Source organism: Mastigoproctus giganteus, chromosome 13, assembly GCF_048544385.1.
Source record: "Mastigoproctus giganteus isolate SK-2022 chromosome 13, ASM4854438v1, whole genome shotgun sequence".
Taxonomy (NCBI): Eukaryota; Metazoa; Arthropoda; class Arachnida; order Uropygi; family Thelyphonidae; genus Mastigoproctus; species Mastigoproctus giganteus.
The window spans coordinates 138,689,841-138,708,662 of NC_143587.1; the positions used below are offsets into that span (position 1 = coordinate 138,689,841).

At 37.0% G+C, this 18,822-nt stretch overlaps 1 protein-coding gene across 1 annotated transcript in view; it reads right to left on the reverse strand.

Annotated features, from left to right (window-relative positions):
* Window positions 1-229: 229 nt before the first annotated feature.
* The window catches only part of LOC150076484 (allatostatin-A receptor-like), a 41,461-nt gene continuing 22,868 nt past the window's right edge, over window positions 230-18,822 (reverse strand). The window contains exons 4-5 of the mRNA XM_090387369.1: window positions 18,208-18,343; window positions 230-637 (exon numbers count right to left, since the gene is read on the reverse strand). Coding sequence (XP_090243495.1) covers window positions 230-637; window positions 18,208-18,343 — 544 coding nt within the window. The remainder of the gene's footprint in view (window positions 638-18,207; window positions 18,344-18,822) is intronic.

Sequence of the window (18,822 nt, forward strand, 5' to 3'; positions counted from 1 at the left end):
TAAAGAAATTGATTTTTCTTTTTATCTTTGTATATTGCATTTTTGAAAAACAAAATTCAAACACAGACTCAAATACCTTCAAATACAGCTTGATCCAGGAACAGTAATCAAATCATTTTACTTTTTTTCTTTCTTACCAGGATCATCAATAAATTACCAGTATTTAAATAACGACTTTTATTGTTCACAAACATAGATACAACACGAATGATTTTGGCCCATTTTCCATCTAAACTGGTGTCCACTCGCTCTCATTCTTTCGATACCGTTTGTCGTCCGTTTCCACAGAATTAACTACTCGAGAGCGACGAACACTCGTGGCACAAGTGCTGAATTCGTATGAGTCCGAAAACTGCCTTCTCGTCTGTGAGCGCGTGGAACGTCCGCAAGTTATAACATTCACCACATCTTCCGAACAAGACTGTAGCATCATCCTTCTGAAATTGGACGACATGAAGCCATAGACGAAAGGATTGAGGGCAGAATGGATGAAGGAAAGTAAGTAGAATGATATACGAGCAGTATAGGCCGAATAGGTGTAGCTATTCAGGCCATATTTGATTGCAACGTTCATTATGAGACGGGGTCCCCAGCAGACCAGGAACAACATGATCACCAGAATCAGCATTTTTATTACCTGCATCAAACAAAAGAAATTAAAATATAAATACATATATATGTTAAAATAATACAAAATAGAAATGATTAAGTACTGATACGTTTATTTAAGCATAACTAATTGAGTTACACTTTAAGAACCACGAAGCGCTTAAGAATTAGAATCATCTACGACCTGTCTAAAAGAAATTAAAGATGCTTTGCCCTACGCGCTCTAAAGTGTTTAATTTTTTATTCCATTTCGTTTTACTTGCGCACCATGCACTGAAAGAACATCTCAAATGTTATAGTAATGCCTTTTATGGAATAATGAATCTCAGCCTCAAAAATCGAGATTCCTGTAAACTCAAAAATTATCACTGGTCTAGCTGCAGCTTCCATATCACATTAAGCGGAATTTGTCACTGGACGAAACGTCTTGACCCGTGATTATCTAAATTCCACAGCCGATAACGGTATGTGGTAAATCCTCGTATAAACTTTTGAATGTAACTTTGTGGGTCGTGATGTCACTCCAACTATTCCTGTTGTTATGATGCTCGCGCTGTTAATCGAATAGTTTGCTGGACTGTACACAGTGCCGCTCACTTGAAATTGAGAAGAAATTAAAGAAAGCTATTTTGACCACACGAATTTTAACTCGTCTACCTTTCAACAGAAATGAAGTTATCGAAAGAAAAGAGAAGTATTCTTTAAAAAAAAAAAATAAATGTCAGTAATAAGGAATTTTATTTTCACAAAATTCAAGAGTAATTCATTTATCACACAATCCATTGGTCAACGTAGCGCGTTGAGATAAAAATGGAAAACAGAGCACACGATATCATTGGATATGGAGCGAGTTATATTTAGTATTGGAAAATCGGTATAATATTTATTTATTGGGGCTTAGAGGGAAACAGACATTGTGTGTTATCAGACACTCGGTCTAAGACACTGATGGAACCAACATCTTTCTGTTTTAGAAGATTTGTGAGAAATCCGGTTGGCCTGCCTCCCTAAAATCCACTCATGTATAACTTCTCTTCGGTAAGCCCTGTTACGCCACTTTGGTGGCAGCGAACGTGTTGAGTGGTTCTCTTCAAGACGCCTGGTCAGCCTGAAGAGGAAAAGACCAAACCCTCCAACAGTTTATTAAATATGACAACACTACGAAACAAATGGCCCTCAGTCCCCAGCGGCTTTCACTCTGCCTCTTGCGGTAGCGAGAGGAGCAGAGAGTGCCAAGAATCTCTGGGTACGACCACGCTGGCACACACGGAAACTGAACTTGGCTTGTTACAATGTAAGATCGCTCGTCGGTGAAGATAGGATATCAGAGTGGAAAAGGAATTAGAAAATGTGAATTGGAATATCATCGGCTTGGCTGAAACAAGTAGAAGAAATGCATCAGTTACAAGTTTATCACGTGGAAATCTGTTGTACACAAATGAAAACAGTCGAGGTGGAGTTGGCTTTCTGGTCCATAAAGATATTAAAAACAGCATTTTGAAATTAAAAAGTACATCACAATGTATGTCAAGACTGCTATTCGAGATTTCTAAGAAGTACACACTAAAGGTTATAACGATATCTGCACCAACGGTGAGCTAGGATGATGAAGGGGTTGAAGAAATGTACACCGAAATTGCGACTTCTAGATGAGCAAGAAACTCACTACAACATTACGGGGAAATTCAAAGCTAAGGTTGGAATTTCCAACCTTAGCTTTTAATTTAGCTTCACAGCACAGAAATGGAAATTATAGGGAATTTTGAAATTGGTGAAAGAAATGAAATGACTTATGGAATTTGACGAATATCGAGGAATGTCAGTAAGAACACTTTTTTTTCTTAAAAAAAAAAAAGCGTGAACAGAAAGTGGACATAGAAGAACCCAAATGGATTAACAACTAATGAAATTGACCTTCATCCTTACTAGCAGAAAATATATTGTGAACGATGTTACCATCCCGAACAAGGCAAATGTTGGAAGTGATCACAGAATGGTAAGATACCCACTTGATATGGATAAAAGAAAGAAAAAAACTGACTGGGGTAAATAATATCTTTGGGATAACAGGAAAGGAGAAAAAACAGTATGCAATGGAACTTAGGAAAAAGCTTGAGTTTGCAGGCCTTTCAGGACCAAGATATCGACAAGGAATAAAACTTTCTGAAAGTGATAAAGCCCAAGAAGCCTATAGGTAAAAATAATTCAAAGAAGAAAAAAATAGTCGAGAAACACTTGTCATGATGAACCAAAAACGACAAATGAAGAGCAAGATGAACACCGACAAGGACAAAATTGAATATACTGAGTAAAGCAAAGCCATTAGAAAGAGACTCAGAGAGGACATTAAAGGAGATAAATTGGAAATTATAGACCAATTAGCTTGTTGCCCCACATCTACAAGTTGTTCACAAGGGTCATTACTAACAGATTAGAAAGAATAGGCCCGGGTGCAAAGCGTTATAGTGATCAAGCGATTCTCAGTGATTTCTAGAGCGTTTTTCTCGAAGCTGCAGTTTTCTTACGTTTTCATTAAATAATAGTAAACTTAGTCTTACGATCTGTAACTAAGTTTCAGAAAGGCAAATCACCTTTCTTTTTTTCCATTTAACTAATATACTAACTTTTATATCGCTTGGTCACACTAGAGGCATTTCTCCTGCCTCCCCGTGGCGGGACCGGTAACCTGGGAGAAGAAATCCACTCTCCCAGGGCTGAAAGAAGCAAAGATGGATAATAATACGTTTCCACCTTTAGAGCCTCCGAGCTTAAAACTAGCGACAAAACACACCGATGATGACTTTTCCTAACCCAAGAGGTTAAAAACAAATCCTCAAGAGGAGATACCAGCATTCCTCATACTGCACTCTACATCAGACCAGCCTTTGAGTAAATTGTCCCCATTCCTTGTGCAAAAATGCATAGAGGCTGTCGCAGGTTCACTAAAATCAGTAAGGCGACTCCAGTCTGGGGATCTTCTGGTAGAGACCATGAAATCCCAGCATTCTGCAAAGTTATTAAATCTGACAACTTTCGGCCGACATACAATAAAAGTCACTTAACCCATGCTACCCTAAATTCCTCTAAGGGAGTAATTGCAGAATGAGACTTATTAACCGTATCAGAGGAGGAAATAGTCAAAGAGCTACGAGAACAAAGAGTCATCCAAGCCAGGAGAATCATGACTGGTAAAGATGGTACTCTCGTTCCAACAAGGAGAATAATCCTCACTTTTAGCTCTCCCATCTTACCAACGTCTGTCAAAGCAGTCTATCTCCATTGCCGTGTCCGACCCTACATCCCAAACCCAATCGGATGCTATAAATGCCAAAAATATGGACACTCTCAGACTGCATGTAGAGGTGAGGCGATATGTCCTAACTGCGGATCAAAGGAGCACAACCAATCCGAGTGCAATGCTACCACTCCTCATTGCCCAAATTGTAAAGGTAATCACCCAGCTTTTTCCAAAATATGCGAAATATGGAAGCAAGGGAAAAATACAGAAATATAAAGTGGAGAACAAAGTCACTTATTCAGAGGCGAGAAGTGAAATAATCAACATGGAGCCAAAGCGTACGTATGGCACAGCTGCTAAACAGGTCCAATCAGTAAGTATCCAAACAGATGTTACAGTTCCTCCTAATACATCTATCGCGAATTGAGCACGATCCATACTCACTTCTCCCAAACAGTATCCTTCACAACAAACAACTGAACAAGCCAGCAATACTCCAATCTCCATTCCAGCCGATGCGTCTTCAACAATGAAACCAAAAGCTACAGAAACCCCAATGGTGCATCCACGGATTTCAACGGAAATGGATATTGATCGGCAGAATAATTCAGATGATGGAATTTTAGAACTTCACGCAACTGATGAGATGGACACGACCACGTCCTTTCTTTCATAAGAAAAACAAAGTAAAAATAGAGGTATAAACAAGCTACAACCAAAAAACAACAAGAAACCTATTTAAATCCACAAGTGTGTCCTACCATTAAAATTATACCATGTTCAGAAGAGACAGGAGTATCGACTCGCTGGCCCGTGGAGGCGTGGCGGTTCTTGTTAGAAATAATATTCCATCTAAACCTGTTGCTCTTCAGACTCCTTTTGAGGTAGTGGCAATGCGCGCAGAAATTGGCATGACTATTACAATAGCATCTATATATATTCCTCCAAATTCCTCATTCCCCTCAGAACATCTAGAAAATCTAATAGACCAGCTACTACCTCCTTTCTACTTGCTCGGAGACTTCAATGCTCATCATTCGCTGTGGGGATCTCCAACAATCGACAAAAGAGGTAAACTAATAGAAACTCTTCTCGATGTGTGTCCACCTTCTCAGTTGCTGCGTCTCTTCCTACGGAATGCAGTATCTATACTGAAGAATTATTTGCAATAAAACTAGCTCTAGATAGAATACACAACAGCTGTATAAAGCAATCTCTGATATACACAGACTCCTTAAGCGCAATCACTGCCATTCAATCTACCATGTCGCCCTCTCATCCGATTGTTAAAGAGATACGATCTAAGTTATTTTACTGTCAAAAAGCCAACCAGAAGGTTACCTTCTGCTGGATACCTGGTCATGTAGGCATTCCAGATAATGAACAAGCGGACGCCGCCGCTAAACACCCTGACTCAGGCTCCCAGGCAACAAAAAGTGCCCTACACAGACTACAAATCCATCGTTGAAACATCATGTAGGAAACAATGGTCTGAGCTCTGGAAAGCTCAAATAAATAATAAACTGCTGCATATAAAAAAGAGCCAAAACTGTGGACATCTAGTATCAGGAAAAGCAGTCGACAAGAAGCGAGGCTAGGCATCGGTCATTCACATCCAACTCATCTGTATTTCTTATGGGAGAGAACCCTCCTCAGTGTTTCTTTTGCCAGTCGCAATTAATAATAAATCATATTCTCATTGAATATCCCCAACTTTAAACTACCAGAAAGGGGGCATTATAGCCTTAGTTGCTAATGCGCCAATAAAATCCAAACCAAACCAAACTACCAGAAAATCAAGCGTTACCTCCCTATCCCACTTGAAGGAACCGATAACCGTATTGCAGATTCTTGGTAATGACGCAAATTTGGAGGAACTGTTTACTTATTTGAAACAGATAAATCTTTATAATAGCCTATGATCACAATAACATGAGAAATTTGTGATATGCAAATATCGAACAGGCACAATATGGCCGAAGAGGCCCTTGTGCCAAAAAGCCAAATACAACAACAGCAAGAAAGAATATATGGTGAGAATCAACCGAAAGAGAAAGCTGGCTTTAGGATAGGATTCGCAACTATGGATCACCACGTAATATCACAGTTAATGGAGTAGCAAATTTAAAATTGAGAAAGGAGTTGGACAAGGAGACATATCTCCAAAGTTGTTTACCGCTGCCCTTGAAGCTTTCAGGTTGTACTGGTCGTATTATGCAGAGCTAGTAAGGATTTCGGATTAAAGATGAATATGGTTAAAACAAAAGTAGTGAGGAACAAGTATACCACAGGAAGGGATATAATCATTGAAAGAGCAAAAATTAAAAAGTTGGATTCATGTACTTATCTTGGACCAGTCATAAGCTGCAATAATGATAAATGGCTGGAAGTCAAGAAAGAGAAATCAAGGATGGATGGCATTCAGGAATTATAGTCACATACTGAGGAGCAATATCCCAATCTGTCTGAAACGTACAATAATGAACCAGTGTATAATCCCCACCATGACTTATGGAAGTAAAACTTGTAAACTCGCCAATAGAAAGAAGATGAGCCGAAAACTACACAGCGAAGAATGGAGTGAATTATATTAGGAATTAGTGTTTCATAAGAAGAGAGAACTGAAGTAAAGGACATGCTTATCAAAACTAAAGAACTGAAATGAACTTGGGCACGACACAGCTCGGACACATGACAGATGTAAGAAAATAATAGGATGGTACCCAAGATGGTTCTAAAGAAAACCTGGAAGACAAAAAAAACAACGGAAATGGACATATGAAATTCAAGAATTTTGGGCCGTAAACAGATGACCATTGATCAAAACAGAAGGAACTGGAAAGTTGCTGAAGAAGCTTTCATCCTGCATTGGATTGAAAACGGCTGATGTTGATATTTATTAATGCTACGCGCAAAATGGGCTTTTCTCTTGAAGAATACCTATTTTGGAAAATTCCTTGTATCCATATTATTTCTGCAAAGCCCAGGAAATATTTAACAGCTCATCGGATTTGTACCAAATAATGATTTGATTAACACATTCAAATTTTAATTTTAATCAATGTGTTATCACAATGTTAATCATTGTGATAACACATTGATTAACACAAATAACCATTGATTAACACATTCTTGTTTGACTTCCGTCAAACAGTAAAAAGAGCGACTGCGATTCTTCACAAGAGCAACGTAAAAGTTTCCAGGACATTCTGTATCAGTCGTAATTAAATTCTTTATTTGTTTTTAATAAAACTTTGTTGAATTGCAAATTGTGTCGCATTTTATGCGATTACCGTTTATCTTAAAAGCATTCTCTTCCAACTTTAGTATTCACCCAGCTTTCGTTTTTAGTCCACTAGGAATTGGGTAGAAATTGTGTTGTTGGAAAGGAATAAAAGTGGTAGCCACATATTTAGCAAAGAATACTTTGATATCGATTACTATCAATTTGTTCTTGTTACTAAAGGAACCCAATTCGATTTAGACGCAAAATATATATGAATTTGTTAAGAGATAATACAAAAGATATAAAACTGATTATATAGTTTTAAGATATACAGTAAAGTCTTTCTCACATTAATTATTACACTCTTAAGGGCAAATATACACGGTGAGAAGAAAGATTATGTTGAGATTTGAGTAGATAAAACCAACTCGTTCTTTCACAAATACTAGAATTAAACGATATCATTATAAAAAGGTATCAAACGATTTTAAAATTATTTAAATGTTTGGATATCCTCAAAGAACAGATTTAGAACAGCAGAAGTCCACACTCGGCAAGTCATCAATTATTAATTCAGTAATCAAGAGTCGTCGATAATTTCCGCTAGAGATGTTTCAGAGACGTTCTCTTCACTCATTGCCTGTCTCAATGCTCGCTGAATGCCTGGTTTCATTAACTTCTTCAAGCTCGCTTCCACATCATTTCCAGAGTGAGTGAGTGTCAAGCGGTTTCATTTAATCTCCCGAGACATTTCCTTATCTAGTAATGCAGTTAGAGAACTAAAATGAGCTTGATCAGAAAAATTTTTTTCTCTCCCTATTAAAATTCAGTGTGATTCTAGTAGATTTTACGTTGCTGAATTCAAATATGACAACTGCATTAACATTTCGCTGTTTTCATCGCAGACCGCTCCCCCAAGTTTTCAGGAAGAAAGTCTAAATGGGAAAGTAGGAAATGAAGCTTGAATGACGTGTTGCATACCAACTCTCTGTACGCCAAAATTAGCCCATCCACAATTTCACAGTAATTTTGTGATTTCTCATTGCCTGAAAAGTTCTGGCAGATGTTTTCGAATGCCACCCAGGTTTATTTTTCTGTAGCATTTTATTTTTCAGTGAATTCTTCATCTTGGAATAGCCGTTTGATTTGGGAACCCACAAAATTCCATCTGTTATCTTGGATTCACTGATTCGAGGAAACTTTTGCCTCCAAGAGAAAAATCCTCTTTTTTGTCCATCGCTTTCACAAATATTTTTATCAATCCTAACTTGATGTGCGACAGAGGTAAATAGATTTTTGATTAATCTACCAAAGGAGGATGTGCTACATTTTTCTGGCCTGTTGTAGTTTCTGAATGCTCTGCTCATTTTTTTTTTATCCTCTAGTGGCAATCCTTCGCTCGCGTAAAAAAAAAGCAGCAGTATTTATTGTATCCACCTTGCAACCCAGTTAGAAAAGTTACCACTTTTAAGTCGGCACAAATGTTCCATTTGTATTCTTGATAGCATTTTTTTTGCAAAAGAACGTGTAGGTTCTTGCAGTGTAGGTACCATCCATCTATAGATGGATAGTTATTTTCATTATGGAGTAAAATTACTTTCAAACTGACCTTGAATGAATCAATATAATCCTCCCTGCTGGGGACGTGCTCTAGATATCTCTTTCATTAATTCCTGAGCATTGTTACACTAAACCGAAATATCATCCGTGGAGTAATAGGGCGTTATTTTAGATTGCGTATTCCTATAAAAAAGACACTGACACCCTATTGCAAAAAGATTCCACTGCTGAAGCCATGATCCTAGTAATTGAGCCTTGGTTTTGAAGAGATCCAAATCTCTGACAAAATTGTTCAATTCTGCGTGGTGATTAGATGCGTTTTTGCAGCATCAAGTGTTAAAGTCTGGATCTGTACTCATCTGGGTTCTTCATCTTCTGCAGATTCCTTTTCAGATCCCGAATCAGTCAAGTCCAAAAATATCTGGTGGCTTTGGCACTGGCATTGTATCATCGGGAGGAACCGGCCTTAGAATAGAAGGTATGTTGGGAATGCACATAGTGTTTGGGGAGGGGGCGCCACTGTTGGTTTCCCACAACTGCTCCATAAGTACTCTTGTGAAGTATACATTACTCTGTAAAAGCCAGAAAAAAAAGTATTGTGAGTAGTATTATGTTGGGTTCTGTAGTTCTGTTCTGGTTTTTGGCTGCAGAGCCCCGAATGGAACCCCACGTTGTCCGTACACACCGCTAGGAGGAAAGCCAGGCTATCCATTATTCCCATCAAGCCCAGGGTCGCCTGAGCTTCTTGGACAAAAAGAAAAAGGCATCCCCCTAATTATCAGTGGAACATTTGCTCCACCATGCAAAAGAGGGGTATCAGGGAGAGGGAAGAAATGTCATCCAGCGAAGGTGCTGATTGTGGTCGCTTGTCGACATTGGATTAGTCTTAAACCACTGGATCCTAACCAATCCGAGGACTGGGTTAGCAATATCCTACCCAGAATATACCTGGGTTAGTGTGGCCAGATAAAATCCTACCCAGCCATGTGGCTGAGTTTGCAAAGGATCCTACAAGGATGTTCCAGGGTTAGCAGTCGACGTAGGTGGAAGTAGAAGGTCAATCCCGGTATGAAGGTTATTCTGGGGAAATACTTCGATACACTGTTAGTAGTTAGAGATAACAGTAGAGTCGTGACCGGTTTAAGTCAAATCCAGGTTCAGTTGGCAAAGTTTAGGTGAGGATGCCCAGTTTGATCCTCAGGTTGGGAGAAAGGTACAGAGGAAGCAATTAGTCACGGTCAGGAGGAGTGTGGCTACTTCTGCAGGTGAAAAAGCTAATGAGCGAAGTTGGTAAAAGCTTGGAAGTACTGTTGGTCTGTTATGAAAAGGTGCGCTGTATCTAGTGGAAAGTCGTCGTGTATATCTGTGATACAAAGGTCCTCGTAGGGAGTGCAGATGTAGATTAGATGATGCCAGTCTTATATTTGGCTGCAGTGGCAGTAAGGATTTGCAGTAATGCCCAGAAATGTTAGTTTTTGATTGATGGGACCATGTCCTGTTAATAGGAAAGTGGTGTGTAGACCAAGGTATGTTGGCATACTCAACTTTATGCTTCGATTTCCCAGATAAACCAGAATTGGTCATGCAAAATTAACAATCGTTTGTGTGGTCTCGAGGTTCTTGGCATATCATCGCAACAGCCAAAGACATCGATTTATGACTATCTCTAATTCAGCCTGTTAATATCCTTGAACATGAGCAACAGGAAATCTTTCACATCTTTTATCTTCCTCTCCAACCTTAGATTCAAAATAGAGTTCACAGATTTTCTCGCAGGTTTGTCCAGTGGCTTCAGCTGCGATTTTAATACCAATTTTCTGCAAATGCAGCAAAGGCTATCAGGCTTATTTCAGCAAGAATGCGACATATTTCATGTACGGTTGAGGTACGCGCACATAAGAACACAATTAAGAAATTGTGCAATTTTTTTAAAAATTATCTCTAATTTAAACACAGTTTACAATTTACATTTATGCACACAACACTTGTTTACAAACACTAATTCACGAAAATACTTGTTCACCATCGTTCTCTGAAACGCATACACATTTTTAAATACGAAAATGTTTGTTTGGTGCAAAACCCTCTAGTATATATACACCAGTAGAGAAGTTTCTAGAAGGCTCACAATGTTTCTAGAGAACTCCGTCGAAAGTTCTAGAAACTTCCTACATTATCGAATGTTGTATAGCATTCCTAGATGCTCTAGAAATTTCCTGGATGTTCTAGAAAAAAAATAAAAATAAATAGTAAAGTAGATGGAAAAGATGATTTAAACCAACTACAGGTCTTGAGTTTTGGTCATTAACCTACAATATTTGAAATTGAGGATGATGAGAACTCTTTTAAGCATATATCTCAGTTTTTGAACATATTTCCTACAAGAATCTGTCCCCAATCTGAGGTCGTGCTTTATTTTAATAAGAATGAGCCACATTGGTTAAATTTATATCAATTCATAAGTCTTGACCTCTTATCAGGAATGTGTTGGGGTTGTGCTGTTCCCTTTCTTTATATCCCCGTGAGCTTCCAGGCAGAAAAAGGTCGTTATGAATCTGGGTATGTAGGTGACAGGATACGTTAGGCGAACAAAGGTGCGATGAGCAAAGGTGCTCGTTCAATTATACGAAAGAATTTGTTTTTATCAGTCATTAAATAGCGAGATTACCATATTTTCTGCCACCTTATATCCACAGTGCATTATAATTCAACACTGTAAAGACGATATCTTTATATCGAATAAGATTGGCAACTTTATTGACAATCTGTGGTCCTCTGCCACAAGTTTCAAGAGGTCTGGAATAACTGAAGAATAAAGTGAACGAGCAAATGACAAAATCTCAGAAAGCAAGAACGCAGTAAATAATACGCCAATTTTTGACGCGATTCGAAAGCTGATGGAATTTCTAAAGTTCTTTTCAATCGAACTGTAGTTACCGATCCCAGATGTAAGGAGAAAGTTCCCCACTTGAGTTATTCTGTTTTTTTCAGTTCGCGCAACATTTATATTGGCATGGGAACGCACACACCTACAAATACACGATACGGATAACAAGAAACAAGTTCCAGCGCCATTTTAAAATAATAATTTGACAACTTTAATTTAGCAGCAATCGTATTTCACATTATTTCCAACTACAAATCTTTCTAAATATAAAAAAATCTTTCATTTTAAATACTTATTAACAAAACTTAATGATTTAATAAGGTAAATATTTCAAGTATTAATAATTAAAGGAAAAAATACCGTATAATCTTTTTGTTCCTTATTTTTCCCTTAAACAAAAAAAATAGATTATTAAACAAACTGGATACTTTTTAAACAAAGATAACTTTGCTAGAGCAAAGTTATCGGGTTTCATTTTAACTTCACTAATAGCGAAGAATATGTGTTTGTGGTACAAGAGGTGGTGTACACGTGGTAAAATGAAAGGCATTAACGAAGTTTCCTGCTTTACAAAAAGATAATGCAGAATGCGGTGTCATATTCGTAAATAACTATAAACAACTAGGAGAGGTTTATTATCTTGCCGAGCATTATAGGGATTGGAACATTGCGCGGGCATACAACGAAGCCGGTTTTAAAGACACTTCACGTTCATTCTCAACCAGAGAAGGCTTTTAAGCTAATGTATTTTTCGCTTTTCTTTTTTTAATCTATTTTGGCGTTTGTTTTTAAAAATGCATACCGCTCTTTTGTGCCTCAAAACTCGACAAGAGTGAAATTCAATCAATATATTTAATATAATACATTTTATGAATTTTAATTCTTTTTCCACTTAGTCCCTGGAAACAGTCACCAACACCAAAGAGCAAGGATGGTTAGCGCTATTTACTGCATTCTTCATACGGAAGAAACTGGTTTCCCAATGGCAAAAATCTTGGCATGGCTGGGCAGGCTGCAAACAAGTTGCAGCTAGTCTGCGCAGCAACAGTAACAAAGGAAGTTATTCTAGCTCGACTCCGCATAGGACCCAGTCATCTGACGCACGCTTTTCTGCCGAGGGCTGATGACTCTCCTATGTTCGAGCTTTGTGACCCCATTTTAACTGTCAAATTGAGTATCCTAATTTTTTAAATGCATGACGTTTATGTTTTAACGCTTTTAACCATCTGACTTACACTCAATCAGATTTTATGACAGTACCAATTTTGCAAATTCTAAAAAGTATAAATCTTTATAGTCATGTGTATTTTTATTTCCACACCTGTTTTTATTTTCATCTCAATTTATTTCTATATTTTGAGATAGTAACCTATTTGTACGTTACTGTTGTGTTTGTTTTTTAATATATCTAAATATTAGATTGGCGAATCATGGCCTTAATTGCCAATGCGTCATAAAAACTAAAATAACTCACTGTATTCTTCATTCCTCACATTGTGTATTTGTTTGTTTGTTTGCTGTCTAGTCCCGTTATCCCTATATATAACTTATACAAGTCGACGAAATATTACTGTTTATTGACCAAGGAACAAGCTTAATAGCATCCTTGCTCTCAAATTACCTCTCTTCACATTTTCGAACAGAAATTAAATTAATAGAGAGAAAACCTTGTTCCATAAAATCGGGTAGACGTACTTGATAATAATGGATTTGATCTAAATACTAAAACTCTAACGGTGACCAAGTCCAAAATCAACAAAAACATGCCTAACTCATCCGTACTTCTCAGAAGCGATGATAATTCAACTTTCTTCAAGCTATTTTTCTTCGTCGCATAAGCCATTATCCTATCTTATATCTGGAAAGAGTAGAAACAGTATTCTTACTTGACATGATTTTGTGCACAAATTCCAAATTTTTCTAAAGTGAAAATAATGATCATTAATCAACAAAATATAGGTCGTATTTCCATTTATAAACATATCAAATGGTAGATTGTACTCTACTCAGTAACGTAGTGAATATAAGAACACAATGTGCTTAAGTGTCATATTTATCACCTAATTTTGATATGAATTTGAGCCCAAATTTCTTGTGGCCGAGTTAGTCGGTCTCAGGAGTAGGTTGTAAGTTCTGACTCCTTAGAACTTGTTTTTTTATCCAAAGTATATAAACCTACCAGACAACACAAATACTCTATAGCCACGATATACTGAGACTCCGTGGTCTTAATTGCCTAGGAGAAAATTCTAAACAAACGTAGCTCAAGTGTGCATCACTAGTATAAAAATTTCCACATCTGAAAGTGTATCTTGAACAATGTAACAGTGTGTGACATAAGATCGTAGAACTATATATTGTAAGATGTGAATTTAACCAATATGGAGAGTTAGTTTGTGGGAAATTTGTGATTTGGGAATAAATTATTCTTTGATATGGTAAATCCTTGGTATGGAAAAGGAATTTTAGACATTTAAGTGATGCATATATGGGAAGGATACTGGATTTGGAAATAAGAGATTATAGATGTGCAAATTGAATAGCAGTCAAATGGAAGAGAAAGTAAATGCAATTTACAAGTACTGTAATTGCAAATGTGTGGAAAAGGGGTGAACTGTGAGTAAACAAAGGCAGCGGCCTGTACTAGGGAAGGAGTAGTCATTTACGAACGGGCGAGAAAGGTTTACTAGAAACAGAACAATGGGACAGTGAAACGCGGATGATTATGGAGCGTTTGATGAATGCGGCATCTGGATATAAGTGCCAACGAGCTTGCAGTTGTCGGAAAATACCAAGTTACTGTGGCGGACTTTTTGGTAAGTTGACAACATTTCGCAAATGTGAAAACGCGAAAATGGCTATCCTTGGAGACGATCGGCAGACATGAGAGGTTTGTGCTGCCCTGAGAACTAGACAAGAAAATTAACAGGAAAATGGCTTGGTTTGCACACTGGACAAAAAGGTTATGGTAATTTTTTTTAGCAAATAGAAAAGAGGGAAAGTTAGGAGAATTCTCGAGATTGGTAGAGTCCTGTGGGAGGAGGTTCTAACGAAGGAGAAAAAGTTGAAAGTCGTGAGTTGTGGGTTAAAATGGAAGTAGATTGTTTTTGGTGATCGGAGTTCACATCTCGTGGTAGCGAGAGAAAGGGGTAGTGAAGCGTAGAGGATGCGAATAACTGCGGACTGAAATAGATGGTGTTTTTTTTTTTTTTTTTTGGAAGAGTGGGAAACATGTGCGTCGAAAGTTTGAGGTAAACGTGCAAGAAAGAAAGCCTGTTTTGGCAGGGAAGGCAGTGATCGGCGTTCCTAGCAACGAAATCACAAGCTGTACCTCCAAAGTTGTGCAGATATCTGAGCCAAGAGTTCCGGAAAATTATCTGAAACAGATTCAGGAGAAAGCAGATGAAGGAAACCAAAAAGGAAAGCCCTAGAAGAGCCTAAGATGAGAAGAAACTTTCCTGGAGAAGAAGATAGAAGTAGATGAGCGATATGTTACGTATTTTCTAAGTTAACAAGGACTGTTAGTAAAATAGTAGGGTAATTAATGAAATGAGGTAGCACTAGAAAGTAAAGTGAAAGATAAACTATCTCTGAGATAGATTCACTAACAGAGTTTATTATGTTAAAAAGGGATTAGGGTATAATGCAAGGAAAATGAAGGAATGAGTAATAGATGAAATTGGTGTACAAATAGCTGTGTTAGAAGGGAAGTAAAAGGGTCTAAAGATTAGATTCTGAATGTTTTAAATAATAAATAAATAAGGTATACGAGCGAAGCTGAATATGGCGTTTTAATATATGTTAGAAAGGAAAAATGATAGAAATATTGTGTAAGGGGGGCATTGAGACAGTTAAAAGTGTATAATGTGTTAGAAGGGAAGTAAAGAGTATAAGAAATAATCTAAATATGCTTTAAATGATAGAAAATTAAGTTATATGAACAAATCTGAATATAGTGTTTTAATTGATGAAGATTTGTGTACAATTAGTTTATCCGAATTTTTAAGTAACAAGGAGGGAAATTAGGATAGTGAAGATTGGTCTACAAGTATATTGTAATAGTGTAGTGAGAACAATGAGTTGAATGGCGAATGTAGAATTTTGATTATTACTATATGAAACAGTATTGTATTCAGAAGTAAAGAAAATAGGTATAGTGAATATGTAAGTGTTAGGAGTTAATTAGGAAATAAGACAAGGAGAATGAATCATGTTTTTTATATAATTGTCAAATCAGATTATGCTGTAACATGTTAATAAGGATATAAGAAATAAATATCCCTACCAATACATTTCTACAATCCTCACGTACATTTCAGTACGATTACATGCACTAAACGACCACTTTATTGCGTACACTTTTATAATGGCTGATAGGACTACTGTAGCCCACAGAACAGACTGGATTCGTTGTGACATCGACTCTAGTTGTCGAAAGTGTACCATAAGAATGCTGGCTCATTATCACTCAATTACTGTCGATAGCTAATTTGCAAACTGGATGGATGCGGATATCTATTTCGAAGAATTCATTCTATCTCATCCCACAGGTACACAATTAGATTTAACTATGATGACTAGAAAGGTCACCATAGGCTGAATTCACTCAAGTTCCTGAAATATCAGTTCTGTGCAATTCTGGCCATGTTACATGACGCATTATCCTGTTGAAAGACAGGATAATGTACCATAATCTCTTTGCAGAAGGTAAAGCGCGTCCCTTCCTTAGCCATGAAAGGATGCGCATTGTCGGAAATAACTTTTAGATGGCCTGTGGCATCCAAATTTTGTTCCACTGATATCAACTAGCCAAATGTGCATCACGAAAACAGTTTCCACAATATTACACAGTCGCCACTAGCCAACATTGTTAATACCTAGCAAGATGGGTCCATCGACCCATCTTTTCAAGTGTTAACAATTACGTAGATTACTTACTGTTTTTCCTATATTCTAGTCCGCCCATTAACGTTAAAAAGCAGAAATAACTGGGATTCATAAGACGTAACGTTTTTCCAATCTTGCACTGTCCAGATAGTGCTCTCGAGCTTCCAGGTAACCGTAATTTTCATTATTTATTTACTGGAGTGGAACCCCATTCGATTCTCGGCTACCAAACCAAATCCGTGACAAGATACGAGTTGTGTGTTCGGAAAGGCCTCTTTGGGTTATCAGTATTGTACTAGATGACTGTTAAAGTGACTGTTGCCTTTCTGTTATCCAACACAAACCTTTTCAGCCTCCTTTGGCCTCTTCCATCAACGAACTGTTTCCGACCACAGGATCGCCGTTGGTTGGATCAATCTCGATACAGTTCGTGAAATCCCCAACACAGTTGCAGTTTCTAAGATACTCATTCTCGCACTGAATGAGTTCGTCTAATAAAGTGGTTAATCAGTGTATAAAATACATTGAAAATACATAACCATTCCCAAGGTTTTAGTAGGAAAAGGTCCGCTTTGTTCATTTAATGTGCGCGGTTTGTTTGAGAAGAAATAAAACATAGCACAAGATTTAGGATAAGGCTGAGTCTCTTTCCCAAAGTTTGTAGGAATCACCCCAGGGAGGTTTTTGCGTGTAATGGTTGCAGAACCATCAATGTTTGATTTAAAATGATCTGCTATTTCGAAAAGAAGAGGGAGAGTAAAAGAGAAAAGCTTAGAGTGGATAATTTGACTATACCAGAGAGGCTATGGCTTATCCCAGAATATAAATTATGCCCATCCAGTTCGCTTCTGCTTCTCTAGGTTTCATTGTGTTTCAACGATATACAACCGATCATTTAACGTTAAACTGAACACTTTTCTGTTGAAAGCTATCCGCTAAAATCCTAAAGGGAATCCGAACCTTCATAGCTATCAACAAATGGTTCTAACTCGTAGTAGACAAAAAGCTACTGCGAGGATGAGGATACAAAAAGAAAAGATATCTGCTTTAAGGTTTTAAAACGAAACTTGTTGAAGCGAAATATCACGAAGCTAATATCTTTCTAAATGTTGAATAAATATAATTTTTGAATCAAACAAGTAAATATTTAATAAATTGGCATTTTTTTTTCATATAATCGTTATATTGTATATCACTGCAAATTGGGCTGTGGTGTATTTGTTGCTAGCCGAGTTGTCAAGTGTTTGTTCCATCTTTTTTAGAAGAGAATCAATAATTTTAAGAAAATTTAGATATGAGTAGTTCAGCAAATGATACTTGATTTTGGTAGTCAATATGATGTGGAAAGTTAGCAAATACTTGCAGACAAAAGATAAGTTTTCTTGAGTGGTTCGATCTTCTTATGAAGAAAAAAACTCATTTCTTAAAGTAATGAGCCACAGAAAAGTATTAAGACCATAAAAAGTTGAAAGAACTAGAGTTTACTATCATTGAGAATATTATACGATTTAAATGGAACGAAAATTCAGTTAACTATCGCTTAGGCAATTGAAGATAGTCGTCGAGCACATCTGTAGTTGGCAATAGAAACAATACAGAAGTTTATGCAGACCCGACTCTCATCTCACCATATTTATAGCACCATAAAAATGGAAGAACTAGAGTTTACAATCTTTTCAGCGAGTTTTATATGATTTAAATGGCAGAAAATGCGATTAAATGGGGCCCATTACATTTCCAACTCTGTTCTGTCATCGTTTTAAAATTAAAGCAATAAAAACAAAAAATTCTATTCTGTACCTGTTTCCTTGCTTGTTGTACTTCCAAGCCTTGGCGGTGAATACTACAAATGCGTCTTTGTGTGTTTCTTTGCTGGCGATTCGTAGTGAAGCGAATGATGTGCGGTTGTCGACAGCAGGAGGTATCCAGTGTTTCACTGAAGAAAATATCGAATCCATTAACGTATATCACAGCACAGAATGGCATGCTAATTTATGAATAATCATAGAATATTTAACATACGCAGTCATATAAGCCGAATCGTTAAATAAATCACAAAATCTAAGATCCAATAAACGGACAAAATTTGATTGTCGTTTGTCTGTCTTAACAAAAAATATTAAATATCCAGAAACATAATTAATTATAGCAAACAGTAAAAGCATAAAAATAGTCTGAAGTACGATGAAATGCGAGGTATTATTTTTATGAATACACTTTAAAGTATAAAACTAAATAAATATAAATGACAGACAATATTAAGTTAAAAACGTGTTAATTCATCTATGTTGAGGTAAATTTGTGGTTATTTGGCAAAGGAAATTATTCACGCCATTAAATAATATTTTTCAGTGTTGGAAAATAAAATTTTAAAATTAATTTTATGAGCCAGCAGTCTGCCTAAAAAATTTTCCA